At 38.8% G+C, this 20,015-nt stretch overlaps 3 protein-coding genes and 1 long non-coding RNA gene across 9 annotated transcripts; 3 read left to right on the plus strand and 1 right to left on the minus strand.

The window, feature by feature from the left end:
* The first annotated feature begins 38 nt into the window (after positions 1-38).
* On the plus strand, positions 39-3,058 carry LOC116928613 (motile sperm domain-containing protein 2). Of its 2 annotated transcripts, none has more exons than XM_032935727.2 (12): positions 39-219; positions 338-488; positions 547-702; positions 758-910; positions 987-1,175; positions 1,244-1,293; positions 1,363-1,527; positions 1,579-1,657; positions 1,722-1,834; positions 1,906-2,055; positions 2,293-2,340; positions 2,423-3,058. In XM_032935727.2, exons 2-12 carry the CDS (start codon positions 416-418, stop codon positions 2,717-2,719), a joined length of 1,473 nt encoding a protein of 490 aa, XP_032791618.1. In that variant the 5' UTR covers positions 39-219; positions 338-415; the 3' UTR covers positions 2,720-3,058. The 2 variants fall into 2 exon arrangements, with proteins under 2 accessions (XP_032791618.1, XP_032791611.1); XM_032935720.2 differs by having other exon boundaries at positions 393-488.
* Positions 3,059-3,161: 103 nt separating this feature from the next.
* Positions 3,162-11,110, minus strand: LOC116928587. Of its 4 annotated transcripts, none has more exons than XM_032935696.2 (5): positions 10,848-11,110; positions 6,755-7,024; positions 6,209-6,594; positions 5,967-6,048; positions 3,162-5,889 (listed from the first exon to the last, which is right to left on the minus strand). In XM_032935696.2, the coding sequence occupies exons 2-5, from the start codon at positions 6,923-6,925 to the stop codon at positions 3,874-3,876; spliced, it is 2,655 nt and encodes an 884-aa protein (XP_032791587.2). In that variant the 5' UTR covers positions 6,926-7,024; positions 10,848-11,110; the 3' UTR covers positions 3,162-3,873. The 4 variants fall into 4 exon arrangements, with proteins under 4 accessions (XP_032791587.2, XP_032791601.2, XP_032791595.2 ...); XM_032935710.2 differs by lacking the exon at positions 10,848-11,110 and adding an exon at positions 7,126-7,268; XM_032935704.2 differs by lacking the exon at positions 10,848-11,110 and adding an exon at positions 7,092-7,214.
* LOC123476787 lies at positions 7,359-10,891 on the plus strand. Its single transcript, XR_006651649.1, has 2 exons — positions 7,359-10,243; positions 10,465-10,891. It is a non-coding gene; the product is annotated as an uncharacterized LOC123476787 (long non-coding RNA).
* A 950-nt stretch (positions 11,111-12,060) lies between the features above and the next one.
* LOC116928573 (ral GTPase-activating protein subunit beta) lies at positions 12,061-19,158 on the plus strand. 2 transcript variants are annotated; one of them, XM_032935677.2, is made up of 25 exons: positions 12,061-12,226; positions 12,385-12,505; positions 12,606-12,721; positions 12,818-13,031; positions 13,389-13,553; positions 13,623-13,856; positions 13,920-14,080; positions 14,141-14,330; positions 14,387-14,811; positions 14,878-15,023; positions 15,098-15,179; positions 15,251-15,398; positions 15,493-15,765; positions 15,949-16,101; positions 16,170-16,390; positions 16,468-16,780; positions 16,837-17,050; positions 17,115-17,346; positions 17,412-17,579; positions 17,651-17,714; positions 17,880-18,035; positions 18,102-18,278; positions 18,468-18,612; positions 18,682-18,798; positions 18,872-19,158. In XM_032935677.2, the coding sequence occupies exons 1-25, from the start codon at positions 12,185-12,187 to the stop codon at positions 18,993-18,995; spliced, it is 4,401 nt and encodes a 1,466-aa protein (XP_032791568.2). In that variant the 5' UTR covers positions 12,061-12,184; the 3' UTR covers positions 18,996-19,158. The 2 variants fall into 2 exon arrangements, with proteins under 2 accessions (XP_032791568.2, XP_032791561.2); XM_032935670.2 differs by lacking the exon at positions 12,061-12,226 and adding an exon at positions 12,232-12,324.
* Positions 19,159-20,015: the final 857 nt, after the last annotated feature.

Here is a 20,015-nt window from a genome sequence, read left to right on the forward strand (position 1 = left end):
GCGCCACCTTGCTCTGAATTTGGAGACCAATCAATGGCTTTTTCCTTTAGAATAATAGGGTTATTGTTTCATCCTTTTGGATTTTTGGTCTTCCTACCTCAAATGTTTTGTTGGTAGGCCTCATCGCTTAGTAGTCCTTGGAGTGGACTAAGGGGAAAACCACAATACAGGAAATTTACTAGAAAGTGGTAAAAAGAAAGTGACTTTTAAACAAGTGAGGTATGTAGTATCTTGAGTTCCCTATAAGCTTTTCTCTCATTTGCTGTATGAGGGGAATGTTGTCCATATTGTAAAATCTAAGTGTTTATTGATTTATTTTGTCGCATAATTATAATAGAAATCGTGAAAGTTGCGACACGTCACTTTTTCATTTAATTCTGTCTTCGCTTTAGCAACAGACGTAACGTCTTCCACAATGGAACCCAGTGAAGAAGACATCCTTGAGGTTCGTCAAAGAGCCATAGAAAAAATTGAATCACCAGAACAAGGTAACTTAAAATGGATTGTATTTTATGAAAGGAACCTTTCTAATGATTTTAATTTCAGATTTACAGTCAATTGCTCACCCTAAAGATCTTGAGAGACTAAAAAATGATAAAGATTGGGTTCGTCGTTTCTTATTACACCATGATCTTGATAAAGAAAAAGCAGTTAATATGATAATTGGAACCTTAAAATGGCGACAGAAATTTGGGGCAAACGGTAACAAGCTGGCCTAAGTAATTAACTTTATTTCATCATATATTGCTCTCCATAGATATTAGCCATTCAAACATAAATCAGCAAATTGTTTGTGCTGGTGGTATGTTTCCCCATTGCAAGGACAAGGATGGCAAACCCCTGTTCATTGTTAAGGTGAAGTCTAGTGTCAAAGGAACTTACAAGTCAGAAGAGATTCATAAAGTTCTTGGTAATTACCCAACACAGAAAGCCAATTTGCTTTTATACACATTGAATGATTACCCATTCTCTTCACAAATTTTTAGTTTATTGGTTTGATCGTCTAGAAAAGCAGGAAAAAGGTGGCAAGATTTCTGTCTTTTTTGAGATGACAGGTGCTGGACTCAGCAATATGGACATGGAGTTTGTTCAGTACTTAATCATGCTTTTCAGAGATTATTACCCTTATTTTCTGAATTACATAATAATCTTTGAAATGTCATGGATCTTGAATGGTAACCATTTTAAAACACAAATTATTAGTTATCATATCATATGAACTTCATTGTCAATTGTTTTGCAGCTGCTTGGAAAGTAATCAAGTCATGGATGCCTGCAAAATCTGTCAATATGGTATTTTCCAAACACATTTAGAGAGCAGTTGAAGTGTGTTGGTGATGATGGGTTTTGCTATAACAATAGGTCAAATTTGTAGGAAGATCAGACCTAAAAGATTTTGTCCCAGTTACTGAACAACTAGCAGAATGGGGTGGTTCGGTTAATTATCATTTTGTGTTTGAACCCGAATTTTTGCCCGCATCCGGCCCTGTAAATTTGAATGGGCAATTTGACGACTCCCGGAAAAAGGTAAGAAAGTGTTTAAATTTTGAAGGCACAAGTTATAGATCATTTGAGTAGGTTCACTTTGCTGAAGGCACAACGTCGAATGAAACTACGTCTACCGATTCTTCAGAATCGGTTAAAAAACCAGTACCTGGTAAATTTCTTCAGTTTTCACAGCGCAAGTTTCATCTGAATTCAAAAATTAAACAAATTCTTAGGTCAGTACCTCCAACTTGCACCTGCTGAAGAAATCGTTTTTAGGCGCGAGGATGGAGAAACAACGGGAACGTTAGTCATGAACAACGCCGCTAACTGTAATGTAGCTTACAAGGTACTTACTTAAAAAATAATAATTTGTATTAATTATTAATTTTGAAAATATGGCTTGTCTTTTCAATTCAGATTAAAACTACGTCTCCGGATAAGTACAGAGTTCGACCAAGCGCAGGAATTATTTGCACTGGTGCTTCATTGAATGTTACAGTCCACATCCAGTCCGGTTATTCAGCGTCTCAACTGGTCCGAGACAAATTTTTAGTTATGGCGTGCACGGTAATAACTTTTTACGTCTTCGTAGTTCATCTTTCGTCTTTCAAATTTTCTGTCGATGAACAAGTATTTCGTGTTGATATCCATTGCATGAAACTGGACTGTTGGTTAGTTTGACAAGATTTGCAAGCAGTAATGGCTAAACGTTAATTTATTACTTTTGGTTTTTTTTTCTATCATACCAACTGTTAATACTTTTCATGAAATTCATTCATTCCTTTCAAAATTTTGGTCATTCAGGTTGAAAGTGACTCTTTAACAAACTTGCAGTTGTCCGAAGTATGGAAGGTAAACATCCGCTAAGGACTAGCTTTTATCGAAATAGCTAATCACTGAAGACATTACAAGTTTTGTTCATGATCTATTATAGAAAACGAACGAGAATACCATTCAACAGCATCGCTTACGTTGCTCTGTAGCCCCAAGTGATGCCAAAGACGATGAATTTGCAGGGAACTTATCAGGTTTGAACAACGCGGCGACAGCCAAGCTATTGCAAGATATAGCTCCGCAGCTAAATAGAATTTTGGACGAACAACAGAACTTGAGGAAGCAGTTGAAAAGTTTACGAACTCTTCTTTTTATATTGATAATATTGTCGTTGGTAGTGCCTTTCTATTTCTTCAATTCTGATCCAGATGTCGGCAACCTTAGTTGCCGTGCCTAACTGCCTTACCGAATTTTTGGGGCAACGCAATATTAAGATCAATATTTGTTATCGCGGCAAAAATATTTTTTAAAAGCGTTGTTCATTTCTTCCATTATAGATTATCGAATCAAATTCCTTTCGATGTTTTCTGTTTGAGGATTTAAGATTGATCCTAACGCATATTTTACGCAAAGGCGAATCTACTCCTTCGGCTAATCGTTGAACAGCCTTTTCCATCTTTATTCAAACGGGGACCGGTCTTTGTTTATTTTTTGAACGGGTTATTCATTTACATTTGTATGGGTTGTAAACTATACTAACTAGAAAAAGAAATAAAAATAAAATATTTCGATGAAACGTGTGTCTCCTTTTGAACATGGAAGACATTCCGTGGAACAAATAGATCATACCAATCTTTAACCTTAGAGCATAAAAATGAGAAAATGAAACACGCGGTTTGTACGGAGTGTCTAATAGCTGTGTAATAACTTGCATAAGACGACATTAAGAAATTGCAGCACACGATTACAACGGAGCCGAAGTCGGACGAAAGGTGTATCTCGAGTATTTACACCTTTTTTCTTTATTTTTTCTTCAAGTGAGTCTATTACTGTGTTAGCCGTTTGTTCGATTGAGACTATATAGTGAAAATAAAAGAATCCTGATACACGAAGGAATTCACAAATTGTTCGAATAAGACATTGAAATTGAGACCTGGTAAAGCCACTTCGGATCCACATACTATACGTACAATCACACAACATTCCACATATATATCACACTCAAGATATCAAAAAGAAAGGCAATGCATTTATATATGTCACAAACGATCACTGGAGATGTATATCCAGATAACGAAAGAACTAAAGACTAGTGAAACGGAGAGAAAGAGAGGAGACTCAAAAGTTTTAGGATAATCACACTACATAAGTATAAAACACTGATTTTCAGCCAATCGGGTTCTGAAAATAAACGCGGGGGGGGGAGGGGGGATAGGGTGTTCTGTGTATTTTGTAGTCCAACTCAATTAGTGAACGCCGAAGCCAAGAAACGTTATCCGCAACCGGACGGATAAAATTGGACGGAATCCACTTTTTAAATGTACATTTAAAGTATTGAAAATAAGAATGAAAAGCATACTTGTATGCTATTTTTTCTGCATGTTTTCTTATTTACGGAGTTGTTGTGTTCGAGGTCGTTTTAGTCAGGGAAGTCTGAGACGTCTGCGAAACCTGTGAATCGTGCGAATCACGTGCTTCAACCTTGCCTTTCCCTCCTTTACCCAGCCGTTTGAGGTCTTGGCTTTTAAATCCTCCCACGAGAGCTGTACGGTAAGTGGATTGTCTGCTATTGGTTTTTCGACAAACCAAAACCCTGTTGCGGATGGATCGAGCTACCTTTGGATTGCAGGTGTAGGCCAACAAAATGAAGACGCCCTGGAGCGAGCAGAGGGCAACGAAAACGTACCATAACGGCATAAAATCGGCAGCGCCAGCAATCAATCCAGCCAACCAAGAGAGACCCATGATAAGGGCAAGACGGACGTATAATCCAAGCTGTTTACGGGAACTGGCCTGATTGCTAGACGTGGGAGACTTGGCGGTCGTGCTGCGGATCATGTGCGCCGAGTTGATAAAAAGCAAAAGGTTGATGGACAGGATAACGGCTAGTGGAGCTGCAAAATAAATCAGAATGGCCTTTCGTTGACCGAACCAGCAGACATTCCGACCAAAGAAAGGGCGATATTCGGTCGGCATCCATGAAAAGATGTCCGTATCGACGTACTCGACAACCACGGCTGCAGCTACGATCAACGCGGGCAACAGCCAGGCGTACATGGAATAAAGAATGAACTTTCCCCATTGCTGACCGGAAGAAGAACACCTCAGCTGAACGGTAGCCAATCGAATGGTGCGCCACACATCCCAAGCCAAGACAGACGTCCACCAAAAGGCGGAAAGGAAGAAATAGAAGGTTGATAAGGCAATTCCGATACAAATGTTGCCGCCAGTAGGGACGAACTGTGCTGCAATGAAAGAGCCATACGCAGCAAATAGGGCTAACGACAACGAAGCCAAATTCCGGCCAGACAAATTGCGCAAATCCGGACTGATGACGAACGCAATCAAATGTAGAGCTAGGCATATTTCCGACAGCCCCAATCCAGCTACAGTTACCCAACCAAGAATCGGATCAAACTTGGAAACCATGGTCAATCCTTCGGCGCAAATCCAAACGCCACCACCGCTTTTATCTTTCTCGTAGTCACCCTCATCGTAGGGCTTACCATGTGAGGGAACGTAGAGAGTGCCGTTGTCCAGCCATTGTACTTCGTCTTCCGAAAGAAGAAATTTAGGACAGGAAGTGAAATTGCCTTCTGCCGACATCTGCGTCTTGTCGGTCATATTCACTGGATGTATCGAAGTGAAATTCGTCAACGTTGGCTGAACAGCTTCACTGTCCGTGACTGACGACCCAGTTGAGGATGAGTCGACAACAGTGAACGGAAGCTCGGGTAGCTGAGTCACCGATACATCAGGTCGTCCATCTGTGTATTGACCATTAGATCCTCCCATGTTCGGGTGCTCTGGGAATACGATAGCATCCCCGTCGGTTTCTGGTTGATTGCCATCGGCAATGGATATGGATGTGGTTGCTGGCGCTGCGCCGGACGAAGGTGCTTGTAAACAGCGCCCTTCTCTGTAGACGGTACCAGGCTGTGAACAATAAACTGTGCGGCATTTTCGAGAAAACGGATCGTAGAGTTGGCCATCTTCGCAGCTTTTTGCTTGTCCTACGATGCCACTGCCGTCGTTGTCCTTTAGATCGAAAAGGAGCGCGAACGCAGAAGGATTAAATTCGCGCGAATCGGGCAGTTTGCGGAAGGAGATGCCTGATGAATTGCACGACAACTCCTGCAGCTGGGCGCTATTGCAAATGGCGCAATGGATGTTGCGGTAGATTTCTTGCGGACGATAGACGAAAGACGTGTATGACAAGCACTTGTTGCGAATGTCATCATCCATCCAGTCAGGAGGGCAGTCGTTCACGGAAGGCTGGCATGGTCGTAAGTAAGACTGTAGGTCATCTGGTAAGGCTGGATCAACAAAGCAAGAATGAAACTGTTCTCCTTTGCCGTTGATGTCGACCACAAGACCCCACATCTTTTGTTCATTATCCCATTGAATCTATAAAAGAAAGAAAATAAAACGTGGTAGAGTTTCGAAAAACACAAAAGTAATTCGGATAAGTGCGGAAAATTTACCTTAGAGGCGAGATCATCCTTTGTCATCGATTGAAGTATTGTACTCCCCGCCAAGATAGAGTTGCATTCTAATCTCGGGTTCCTGTGAAAACAAAGAAAAGGGGTGTTTAAAAGAATATCTCTTGTGGGTTGTTTCACCATCATCTGCAGACCACATGTTATCCAAATGAACTCCATCTGTGTACGACTCACTTCCATTTCGCTAATTCTACTAATTGTGTACTCATCATTTTCACACGTACCAAAAACGAAGGGAAGACGGATTTCCTCGAGAGCCTGGCACATCTTGATGACACATGGCGCAGTTCAAGTTTCTGTACGTGATACCAGAAACTTGACTCGTCACCGGCATGTGACTGATGGGATCTAAATGAATTTGCCATTCGCTAGGTTCAGTTTCACAGGCTTTTGCCACGTTAGGGTCACTCCAATTTTCCGGGCATTTGTTAACAATCCAGTTGAAGTTGTATTGCCTCAAATGCAGACAGCTGAATCGGGTGCCAGCTAAACGCTGTTGGTTAGGCTCATACCGTTTCGAATCAGGGCAACAGTCGCCGAAATCAATGCACGAATCGTCGCAAAGACAATTTCGTTTTGTCCAATCTGGGGAATCGCTAATGCGACTGACCTACAAAAAAGATTGAAAAAAAAAGAAACTTAGCACAAAATATTATTCCTCAAGAGAAGCCATCGATGTTCCAAGAAAAAATGAAAGGTCATCGCTCTTAGACCAAATCCAGCATGTTTCAAAGAAACAGATCAAGATCAACTGAGTTGAACAAACTGACCTTATCAGTACGGCAGGTGTCCTTTGGGAAACAAGATGCGTTGTAGGCATGGATATCATTTAGGATGGATGACCGTAGAGACGCGTCGTCGTCGATAATGATGTCATCCGATTGCACCAGAACTGGTGAGATCGCGCAACTCACCAGCAACGTCATCACAATGACATGCATTTCGAAGAAGAAAAAAAACCCCGATACAGCCACAACACCAATAGCTGCTGAAATTGACGAAGATGACACGTGACAATCAGCTGGGATGTTGGCGTTCAACTAATCAACGAAAGGAAAAATTTTTAAACTTCAGCCTGGAATAGGTAACACAGAAAGAAAGTATCACTTTCTCACAAAAACAGAGGGGTAAACAGTCGAACCTTCGCTTTCAACCAGCGGTGTGCTACTGGCCATAGAGGCTTCTAACAACGCGTACATCTAAACCGTCGAGAGAAGCATGAAAGAAAGGGGAGGGTCACACACACACAAAAGAGCCCCACTGAAAGTAGCCTCGGGGGAATGATTCAAGAAACGAAGAATTTTCTGGTGACCTACTTTCATCATCCCAAAACAAACTTTCTAAATGTCCGGATATCTTGCAAGAGGAAATCTCTCTAGTAGCTCACACCACCCTTTTAGTTTCGTCTTCTACAATCTACAGTTTGTTTGGTGTCTCTATCGGAGACTTGCCTCGATTGACTCCCCATGAAAAAAACTGTGTCATATCGGGTTACCCTTCAGTTGAATATTTGGGGTTTTAAATTCACATAAGTAGGAAATTCAAGTTTTTTCTACGAACACTCGGAAGTTTGCGGTAGCGAATAACATAGGTTGACAGTGTCATGCCATGATTGCATCACCTTTATTACGCCCAAACCACACGTTGTTCATAGATCCTGTCGGTATGGATTAAGAATGAACGAGATGCAAGCGGAATTTGTGACCCAAATAATTTTTACCGTGCAGATGATGCTGTCTATGAATGGATTTGAAACTTTAAAAATGTTGCTGCATCAGCAAATTTAAGTCTACTGTGGTTGATAATATCACTGCGCAGGGCGTCTTCAAATGACAAGCCTTAGTGTCTCAACGCATTGCACCACCACGTGAAAGAGAAAGAACTTGAAACAGCATAGGACCTTAATAGGAAAGAAATTGAGGTCACCAAGAAATAAGAGAGGGAAAACAGAAAAAGGGGAAAAAAAAAGTTATCGAGAGGAAAAGTTAAGATCCGGGATCTCTTTTTTAAATTCCTTTTACCTGTAGTATCTACGTCAGCAAAGCACTCTAGTGTGTCTCGCCTTTATCCTACCCCTCTTTCTTCCCTACCCTCAGTCCAGGTCGCTTTCATCTTGCACGTGGACTCACTTTCACCGGAATTCCCCCAGTAGGCCTACACCCGATTGCGTTTCATGATTTAACCAGATGTTTGTAAGCATCTTAGGCCTATTCTATGGTGGATGTTTTTAAACAGTTTTAGCGCGTTAGTTCTTCGCTTGATAATTTTAGAAAAGGAATTTACGTGCCTTGCCAGTAGCAGCGTTTCAGTATTAGAAAAATGTGTTCGTAATTTCACTACAAGCATGTTTTCAATGGACTAACATAAGGATGTTATCCTGATGTGTGGTATGCGATAAAACAGTTAAAACTTGGAAGTCTTAAAGATGAATAACTCGCAGAACAATTTATACACCTGATGCCCTTTTTGCTGTCGAACAAGAAAAAGAAGAAAATTGAAGTAACGAACGGATTGAGCACAGTTACTAAAATCAAAATTAAGCGAATTTCAGCCTGAGTGCACATGCATATACAAGCCAAACAAACAAAGCCTAAAGCAGTTGTAATTCGGTATTTGTTTTGTTAGCGCAGTTATCAGGGTTATTGTTTTTCACACAATTTGCAGGACATGGCTTTGGAATCTTTTGTTTCGTATCGAACACTGACGTCATCTTGATCGTCTCTTCCCATCAGTGATTGCACAACTCTGTCTCGTTCTCCTTCATTTTACCATTGACCTTTTCACGAAGCGAATCATGGCTCAGCAAAATTAAACAAAATCGAGGCTAGCTTGTACAGGTTTAAAATCATTAAAAAATCAAAATTGAAGGAAAGTGGAGGATTAAACATTATTATTACTTCTGCTTTCACTAATGGGTAATTTTTATTAACTACTCTTCGTTTGTTGTTGTTGTTGTTTCTTGTTACAATGTGTTTCTTCACATTGCTAAGATTGCTCCAATTGTCCAAACGAATTAACATCTCACTGGTACAGTGTATCAGTAACCCTGAATAGAATCAGAATCGAACTGCCAATGTCTAATTGCCACTGCTAAAATACGCACGAACATTCAAATTAAAGAAACATCCGGACTGTTTCCGCAAATCCTTGAAAAGTTTAGAACAAACGAGCTGATGCAACTTCTACTTTAAAACATTATCCTCGTCAAAGTCTTGGATGCATTGACTAATGTATGGCATCAATTGAATCCAAAGGTATAAGGGATGTGACTAATTTAAACAATTTTAAACCTCCTGTAAAGTAGTATGCAGTAGACTGAATAAGCCAAGCGATTCGTTAGGAGAAAATAAATAACTTGTCGCTTTCTCCTCTTTTCAGTCTTTTATGCGCAGTAAAAAGAGAACCCGGAATAGCTCTGAGGCATGTCTATCTACCACTTTTTTGGGTCAACATTTCGGCTGCAAACGCAGGAATAGAAGGTTCAACCCACTGCGCTCTAATGGCTTAGGGTTTTCCCCTTTTGGACCGAATGTGGCATGTCATGTCCGAACATGCCTGCCATTATTCATCTCATGCTTTGAATGTTCATTTTAAAAAATCAAATGAAATAATTGGAACTATATACCAGAGATAAGCCATTTTTTTCTTAAGTAATTAAACTAGATTTCGTTTAGTATAATTTCAATGGTTAAATTTCTTTATTATCTGCCAGGATAGATGCACTTAGTTTTAGCTACTGAGTTCTATTTCACGAAAAAAGTGATAAACAAAATTATAATAATTAGTTCACTCTAAAAACACGTTTGGTAGGATACGCAAGCAACACTCATTCCATCAGGGACCTCGAAGTACTGGCTCAACTAACAGTTTTATTGTGTTTGACCATCGAAACCTGAGAATTTTTTTTGTACGGTACACAACGTATAGCGGTATCTAATGAAACCGCATTATGTTATGCCCACTATCGAGGCGACCAAAACCCATCCTTTTTTCATTTCATTCTCAGATATTTTTTTTTTTCTTGTGAGGTTGATCGGGTTGGATCAAAATTCTCACCCTGCGTTGTTTTCGCCGTTAATACGTTTTCTGAAATGTCTTCTGTTTTTTCTTTTAGAAAACTTATTTTATCACATACGTTGACTCGCGTTGACTGACGAACGGCTATACATCAACTAATCCACCCATCGGAATATCTAAGGGAAGCCATTTTTTTTTTCCTTACAGAGATGGAGATGTACTTAACACTGGGAACTGAAACGGTATGATATCGTTTAAATTTCCTACACCAATAAAAATTTACTAAGCTAAGAAAAAACTCACTAAAAATATTGACCTGCTTGTTCTGCCTTATTCTCAGTCATAATAAATTGTTAATTGTAATAGATAAATAGCGTAATATAGCCAAACTCTACCTCATGTTCTTTATATACTGTATGCTTGACCGTTTGTTCAACTAGTATTTCTGGTTGGTTTTGAACAGTTCCACTATGTGGATTTTTAGGTCATGCACGTCTAAAAAATGGGGAGGTGAACGAACGTAGCGAGCAGCAACTCATTGCTTGACTACGGAAATGGGACAGGCAGCCTTGCGAGAATACAAACTCTAGCACACTGTTATGTCCCATTGAAAAACGACAGAAAAAAACCCAAAAGGAGACAAAGAAAACAGCAAAAGAATCCAAAAACCAAATTGCAATCATGATTTTTAAAAAATACACGCAATATTTAATTTTCTGTGTGTAGAGCAAAAGATGCTTCAACGGGCTAGGATACCTAGAACTGACGACAATTCTGTCTCTTACATGTGTGCTTTTTTTGTAAATCTAGTTGCATTAGAGTAATAACCAGGAATATTTTACGTACCAATATTGATAGTTGAAATTTTCCAAATAAACTTTTTCACTGATGGTTATCACTTCCTTTGAAACGTGCCAAAAGCAACACTGGTCTTAGAGAATGTTTTTTGTTCATATTAATCCTTCGTCGAATTAAAAATTTGATACTAGAATATTTCGACTATTCAACAAAATTTCACTCGTTCAGCTCGGTACTGTAATTTCACGGGTCATCATTCCAATTCCAGTAAACAAAAAATTTTACTAGCTTGCTCGCCGGTCGAACGACAACTGTGGAGGAAATAACAACTACGAAGGAACGAAGAGGCACATGAGCTCGTGTCTTTGGTTGGGGTTATAAAATAGACTACTAAAGCCAAAAGCTAAGATTGTTAAAAAATTGTAGCGTTTTATGTTAATTTATTTTATGAGATAAATTAAGAGAAGTTTTTAAAAAATACAAGCTTAGTAAAGGTTTCTATACCCTAAAATTTGTAAAATGAGCTATTTTCCCACTTCGAAGGAATACAAACGCCACCTATGAGCACTTGCTCGAACACAAAGACCCTACTAAGCCAACGGTGCTGAAATTTGCTGACCTGAGTGCCAACCAATGACCGCAGGTAACAGAACTTTAGAAAAATTCATAGGAAGTAGCTTCCGTTTTTGGTGTAAATAGCATGAAATTTGATCGCCATAGATTATTTTCCCTCCTGTGTATCCGCCCACGAGAAACAACCATCGCCGTAGAAGCCCATTATGGGTTCCAAAAACGAAGGATGTTCAGACACTTACGGAAAACATTTTTCGTCCAGACTTCAAAATGAGAAAACATACAGCTCATGCAAAAAAAATATATATTATGATAATAATAACAAAAAATTAAAATTAAATAACAAAATTAAAAATTAAAAAATAGTCTTAGTACCTCACCGAACTATTATAGAATTTAAATAATATTCTAAGTCGGAACAATCAGCCGCGTCAACGGCTACCCTGAGCATGCCCTGAGTGTGTTGAAAGCTGCAATCAATTCAATCTTGTCAACATATGCTCTTGCTACCCAAATGTACTAACAGCCACAGTGTTAACAATCACATGAAACAGCAAAATCCATCCAATATCGAGTAGTAACGTCACACATATTTTCAGGGTGAATTTGTATGCGAACGACAAAATTACGGAAAACAAACCCAGCGTGAATGGTAGCTCCCGCTTGCAGCGGAAATAGTTGGCACTAGATCAAAATCTAGTCGTCCTCTCCCAACAAGTCGCCAAGAATCTTTAGGGGAAGTTCCGTAAGGAAAAAGTGAAGTTTGGTCAAATTTTTCACCCAATCTTTGTCTTTGGGACATGTTACTGTAAATGAATCTTGGGGTTCTAAGCCGCATGAATTCTAATCAAAAGGTTTGGCATAAATTCATTTAATGCACAGAAAAATAATAAATTTAATAGGTTTACTTGCACGAGCTAGTTACAAGTCGGAATATTTGTTTATTATTTGGGTAGTTTGAGTTGAATCAGAGTATCACTATATCACTATTTACTTCTTTAATTATCAATAGGAGGACAAGGTATATCAAGAAAAGATGTATGTCGACTGGTCCTCCTTTTCATTCTTCAATCAAAGCAACCACTTAGAAAATAGATCTGTGTTGACATCTTTACCATTATCTCCAGATGCACGTATGTTTTGGTTTATTCTGTAATGAAATTCTTCAACATGTTAACTTTTCTAAATCTTCTTCTCAATTACTGTTCTTCAAAACTTTAAACTGCTAACCAGTCAAGCAAATTGTTGCATTTGTCGTGCAACCAATAGCAGCCAATATAGGTATTACCCATCCTTCACCTCATTCAGCAAAATTGAGTACTGACAGGGAAGTCAACTGGTGCATGGAAGTAAGTATTTTACCATGTTAAAAAATAATATAGTTGTAAGTGATAAAAAGGCTTCTGAGCACTTGATCATTTAATTTTTGTGTGTGCATTGACCAGGTTATTGGTTATGGATTAACTTTACCACTTAACACAGCAACAACAGAACATGATTCAATACGGGATTGTGTTCATGTTTACTGTGAGTGGCTCTCAGCATTACTGCCTCAACCAAAGTCTGCTGTTCCTCTGCCATTGCTAAAGCTACCTAATCATTATTCCAGAAAAATTATTTATCAACTATTTCAAATATTCATTCCTAGACCTGGAGAAGGTAATATATTGTATAGTTAGTATTTACTTTTTGTGGTCACATTATTCAACATCAGAATTAGAAAATAAGTATCTTTTGTCATGTTTCTTTTTCTTTGCATTTTTTTTAAATTAAATTTAATTTATGTATTTATTTATTTTTTTCATTTATTTTTTATTTTTTAAAATTTGTTATTATTTTTTATTTTTTAACATTTGTTATTATTTTTAAAATTTGTTATTAGGATTATTGTTTTATTTTCAAAAATTATTATTAGGTTCAAACCAGAAAGCAAATCAAAGTATAGTATTTGATTTGCAATTGTGTCGTTTGTTGTCTTACTCATTAAACATTTCTTTCAAACTTATTCTATTTCAGCACCGGATTTGATAAATCGTCAGGCTGTTCTTTGTCATAGAGTCCTCCGAACAATCCAATCGGTTGTTATAAACTCGTTAATAATTGACCAGGATACATGGGATTCGCTTCTTTTGCTACTTCTGACTGTCAACGATGTTCTTTTAGCTCCTCCTACTGTTCCAAGTAATTGGTATTGTCGGCAGTTTTAAATTAACATACAGTAAAAAAAACGTCAATTTAAAATTCTTGTAGATGACATAGGTGACCAGCTTTGTGATCGCGTACTAAGTGTACTTTTTGAAATATGGCTTCATGCCTGTGCCAAGAGTTTTCCTTCCCCACGAATGTGGAAAACTTTGACTGAAATGGCTCAGTCATGGCGACATCGTACAAGTTTGATAACTCAATGGAACCGTATTAGTTTAGCGTTAACGTCTCGGTTACTTGCTGAATTGTACGGTCCAGCGTTTCTTAAATACGCTACAAGTAAGCCGTTTAAACATCTATTCGTAACAAAGAAATTATATCTATCTTTTTTCTTAAATGTAGATGATGAATATATGTTAGTTCCGTCCCAATTATCTGGTGAAGTCTTGGCCCAAACTTGGTATAGACTATTGCACTGCATAGGCAATCCTGTTCAACTGGCACGTCCAAGCGTAATAAGCCAGACTCACAAGTTTTTGCAATTTACGATCATCAGTTCTCAAGTATTTATGTGACGTCGTTCCTTGGTATGCAGAGTTTTATATTTAAAAATGTGTTTCTAGCTTTCAGATCCCAGTCTGCATCCTTGTCTTTTTTCATTACCAAGTATCTTTGTGGAAGCAATGAAAGGGGTTGCTGGACTGGTTGATGCATTCCTAGGCTTGCGTTCTTCCGTTTTCTTACATGAAAGGACTGAACGTACCACACCTAGTGGGAGTTCGGGGCGTTCGACACTTCCAACTGATTTTGCTGGTGTGTGGCCAACAACCTATGTTTCAGAAATTGTTCATTAACAATTACTGTTTTAGGGCATTCATTTCCGTCAAACGCGATGTCCCACAGAGCTCGATGTAATTCCCTGTTGCATCTGTTCGGTTCGTGGCTGTTCGAGGCAGCTCTAATTGACTGTGAGACTCAATTCGGTGTTAAAACTTCTGCCGTTGAATCCAGCACCTCTAGTCTGCACATGGCGGACCGGTCACGTGCTTCAAGCGTTAGTGTCACAAGCGAATCATCACTCCAGTCAAATCGTCCACGTAGCGCTACCGTTGTTGAGCTACCTCCCGATACTTCAAGTGGTGGTACGGCAATAGAAGGATACGAAAATGGCCGAGCAGAAGCATTAGGAGCACTCTGCCGAATTTTTTGTTCAAAGAGTACAGACGAAGAGATATTGCCCCAGTACCTTGCTCGCTTTTACTTGGTGATAAATAATGGCCTAAAAATCAAAGAGGTTCGTAATCTCCCGTTCCTTTTAAAATTGGTCCTTATTTTATGTTCTTTAATTTCTAAATTTTAGGAAAAATTTATCGGTGAAGCCATGGCAAGCATTTTGTTGCATTCTGCTGATCTGTTTCGTGTTAACCTAGATGGTGTTTTTACGCTGATTCCATCAGTTATAGAATCTTTGGAAGTTATATTGCTGGCTAAAGACCTGAAAATCAGGTAAACCACTTTCGTTAAATCATAATTATTCTTTATTGCAATCAAAAATCCAAAATATGTGTTAAACTTGGAAGACCTAGTGTAAACCGAGTAGATCTACGACGGGCCTCTATCCATGTGCTTTTATCAATTTTGGCCGCACCTCTTCATTTTCACGTAGGTTTACATTATTATACAATGTCCGGTCATTCACTTGATGAAGAAAAAATAAATAAAAAATTTTCCAGTCATTACCAATCAAAGAATTGGCTGGATCTCTTGGTGAACGCAATGCGTTACCGACAGTTTTTTCCAATATCCGGCCACGCCTGACGCAACTTCTGCTGTCTGCTTTACAAGTGGAAACTGATTCTTTGAATAGTCATCTTCTTTTAGGTATATAATTCTTGAGAAATTGGATTAACTTTATTTTTAGAACCATATCCTTAAGCATTTCTGTGTACAAGTAATATATATCAACATTTTACAGGTGGTTTGGCCAGCCTAATTCAAGATTTGGCAGCATTTGAGCAGCCTGAACAAAGTACCATATCGATGGCGCCGAACACTTATCCTACTCCAATGCAAGCTGATAGTGCATCAAACGTGATGTCTTCAACTTCAGATACCCACAGTTGTCACAGTACAAGTTCTAACTCCTATCCCAGTGTAAGTGAGATAACATTCGACTCTCACCTTGAACATGACGCATCGTACTCCGACAGAATGTCGTGTACCGGACCGCTTTTAACATTTCCGCTAGGTAAGGTATTTTTCCACTATTGTGGAAGGTTTGCCAAAATTATAATCGAAAAAGAGAAACACCATTCGTGGAACGGAAAGGAAAATTAACAATTTCATTATTAATATATGTATATATATAAATTTTTTTTTTCTCTCTTTCTTTCTCTCTTTATTTCTTTTTAATGTGGTGGGTGGGGGATAGGGTCTTTTCACGGTGTGGTGAACGCCACCTTCCATCTGGTATCTTCCAAGCTTCTTGCAGTATGGAAAGCAGATCTAAATACATCACTTGCTGCACTAGAACTCCTTGCATTTTTGGCGGAGATTTTGGCGAAGCTACGAGTTCCTGATCAACGTAGGTTATTTTTCTATAATTTTAATTTTCCTTGTTTGCATTGTATTATAAATTCTTGCAATATGTAGGGGAAAGTCGTCGAGTAGTTCGCGTTCTTTGCGAGTATATTTCGGTGCAGTGTTCTCGGCCACCTCCGGCGCATTCCAAAGACCTTCATTCTACGATAGTTGCAGCTTTTAATTGTTGTGCCTCGTGGTTGTTTGCACATCCTTATCTGGCAACGGACTCTGAATGCATGAATCTCATTCTTCAGGTTATAGAACTCGGAATCTCTGGATCAAAGTCGCAGGTAAGAAAAAATATATATATATATAATTAAGACAAACAAACCAATTTTAAAAAATGGAACTAACCTCGAGTTTGCAGACAGGGAAAACTGGAGAAATTCTACAGCTGAAACATGAAAAACAGTTAAAACCAGTTTCACTTCGGGTTCGTGACGCTGCTGAATTTTTATTAACGTCATTGGTGGAGCAAGTTGGCAATTTTCCTTCACCAACCGGAACTGACTCTCTATCCTGCCTTTTAAACGAAGAAGACCTTTTGCAAAAATCATATACACCGAAAACAGACTCCACTAAATCTCCCATCTCAGCTGCCCAACATTTCCGATATTTCGCTGCGTCAGAAGGAACCATACTACTTGGTGTGTTGGAGCAATCTCCTGGCAGAACATTAGGTAAGAATTCGCATTTATCCCTTAAATAACCGATGTAAAATATGTATGATCTCTAGATTCCGATCCCATGGTTACAATCCTTATCCGCAATCAGTTTGGTCGGCAAGTTTGGGCTTCGCAGATACGTCACTTACCACGACATAAATGTGGAGTTCATAGTTACATGGTCAATCCTGGGCGACCCTTGCCCATGAACGATTTTGGACCGGTATTCGCCTTTGAGCCGCAGTACTTCCCTGAATCTGTAGATCGAGTGCGACGTTGTTTGGCGTAAAATTCATCATTTCTTAAAAGTTTTCACGTACTTGAAGTAATTATTTAATCTGTTCTTCAGAGATAAAACACTACCTAGTATGGAAACGCCGTTAATGATCGACGATCGCATAGCGGCAGAGTTAGACAAACTTGGTAGATTGGTCGATGGGTCAGTAACTTTAAAAAATTCTGAAATTCAAGAAGAAATTGGAGCTAAACGGGAGTGCCAGTCTCCTCCGCTTTGTAACGAATTTCAAACAGCCCGGCTATTCTTGTCGCATATCGGCTTCCTTTCTGTTGAGGGCCTTCAAGTACGTTAGCGATATCTAATACGAATGCTATTTTATTCAGTATGTGCTTTCATATTATCTTTCAGGAAAACTCAATTAGAGGAAGTTCATTGATTGGCTTAGATGCATCTTCTACACATTTCTCGGAAGATTTGGATTCTCTCGACCGATTGGGAAGCCGTAGTCACGACACAGTTTGCGTATTTTACGTTCGGTCAGGACAAAAAGACAGTTTCGATATTCTCTCTAATACGGTAGACAGGAGCTACTTATTTTCATTGCTCTTTTCGTTCCCTATTTTAAGTAATTGTCTTTTGCTGTACAGACGTTGACCTCATCTTTGAATCCGCATTTTGTGGAATTCCTGCAAACTTTAGGATGGTCTCAAGGTAAGACTTCTTGGGTACTAGAAATAAGACTAGACCACGAGAAAAAAACTACAGTGTTTCATAAGTTACGTAACTTATATACCTTTAAAGTACGACACATTTTTAACATTGCTATTTAATCAAATATTTCCGCGTTGATAATGGAATATATTTTGATCATCGCAGCACAAGTGAAATCAGACTTCGAAAAAAGCATAGGATCAGATTCCGAAACAAATAACCTTCAAGTAAATTTCCAATACCTTTATTGGGCTGACGGAGTTTCCGAAATCTTATTTGCTGTTCCAGCCTTAAACTCGTCATTGACATCATCAGTATCTTGTATTGACTTTTGCTTTCTAGTTATCAATTAAAATAAATTTCCTTTGACGCATTATTTTGCACTAGCACCATTTCACCAGTCATCGACGCCGTGTCAATCGTTGGAAAATCATTTGACAATCGAAGAAAGACAGACATCCCCGTCCAAAAGAGCTACCAAAAATGCTAGTTTATCCATTTCCGAAGTTAGAATGATCGTCGTGTGGTGTGAAAGCTTCGAGGATCACCATCATTTTCCAATTGGTCAGTCCTCAATTTCAATTCAACCATCAGTATTCACTTAAATAAAATTTACAAAATCTCTTCTGATAAAGAATTAAATAATGAATATTCGTTTTCGCATTTTTTTACATTGCTGTGTAAAAAATAACTAAATGAAAGTGTAGCGTTTGATTTGATCCTTAACCAAACTAAAATTCCTCTTAAATAAAGGCGACTTGCTGGAGACGATTTTGAATGGCCGTGAAAATGTTGGACACGTGAAAACAGAAGAATTAGTAAGCGACTGCTTTGTTATTTTTATTCATGCGCAGCAGTCAGGATTATACCGTATTCATTTGCGAGGACCTCATTCGAAGTATGCACCAAACTATATTAATTAATTAAACTTCATCTGTGCTAGAATATTTATTCGATGTTATTATAGGTTAAATTTTGCTACGCCGTTGGTTGACGGAATGGTAGTGTCCCGTCGTGCACTCGGGTCACTTGTAAGACAGACCACTGTGAATGCGGGAAAACGCCGACGACTGGATCATGACAGGTAGTCATTGTTTTATGAGATGTTCAACGCTTTTTGTAACATAGTGACCTTAAATCTTTTTTCGTATTGATAGTTACCAGCTTCCACACATTCGCCGTAAACTGAAAATATCAGAAATTGCCACAAAGTATCGTTCGGAAATGGATGTCCCATCGTTTTATTCAAGCTTATTTTATAGTCCTGATACAGGAACTTAAAATCTTTATTTAAATGTTATTCGAAAATCCTATCATTAGATTAAAAATAAAGTGTACTTCTTCACTTTTCCACGTTTTGTGATCCTTTTGGATACTACTATGCACACTAATTTTAGCTGTTCCTTTATGAACAAGTTACACTTCAATAAAAATATCAACAAAGCTTAGGGCTTCAACATGCAGTTATATCTCACTGACGTTGGGTGCAACCACGCTTATCCACTAGTTTCTAGCCATTTGCTGTTGCCAGTATCCTGAAGAAAAAAGTACAATAAATAACAGGAATTTTAACCTTTGGTAAGTTTGTTTCGCGATTGGAAAATATCCGTGGTCGCTACCATCGACACCGATTCAATGCAAAATTAAATAAGAGAAACACGCTAGACGCTACAAGATTTAATATTTCAACGGATTTGCGACTCCTTCATTTTTCTTGAAGGAATCTTCAACGTGCCGATCTCTACCACTACTGCCGCTACTACCTAGTACCGTAGTACGGTCTCTAGCTCTCTACCTCTCTACTTCTGGCAGAGCTTCTGGGAAAATTATGTACTTTTTACAACTATATAGGGATTACTAGAGCTCGGCCCCGATTACCCGAGAACCAGCTTACTACCGGAAGGCACTGGCGCTAAGCAAAAAAAAAAAAACTTAAAAAAGCTAATTTTATGTGTGTCGCGCCAGTACATTCCAGTTGTAAGACAGACCACTGTGAATGCGGGAAAACACCGACGACTGGATCATGACAGGTAGTCATTGTTTTATGAGATGTTCAACGCTTTTTGTAACATAATGACCTTAAATCTTTTTTCGTATTGATAGTTACCAGCTTAGTGATTACCTAAACCCCCCGGTTTTGGGGGTTCAGGTATTCGGGGCCGAGCCCTACCCCTACGGATAGCCCATAGCCGGATAGGGAAGAGCAAAAAGAGAAACGTGGCAGCGTTGATCAAAGCCTAACTAAATCTAGGGATTTGGATTTTGGAAGAAAAAAATCAAACAAGGATATTTGACAACTCT

Source organism: Daphnia magna, linkage group LG1 (assembly GCF_020631705.1).
Source record: "Daphnia magna isolate NIES linkage group LG1, ASM2063170v1.1, whole genome shotgun sequence".
NCBI lineage: Eukaryota > Metazoa > Arthropoda > Branchiopoda > Diplostraca > Daphniidae > Daphnia > Daphnia magna.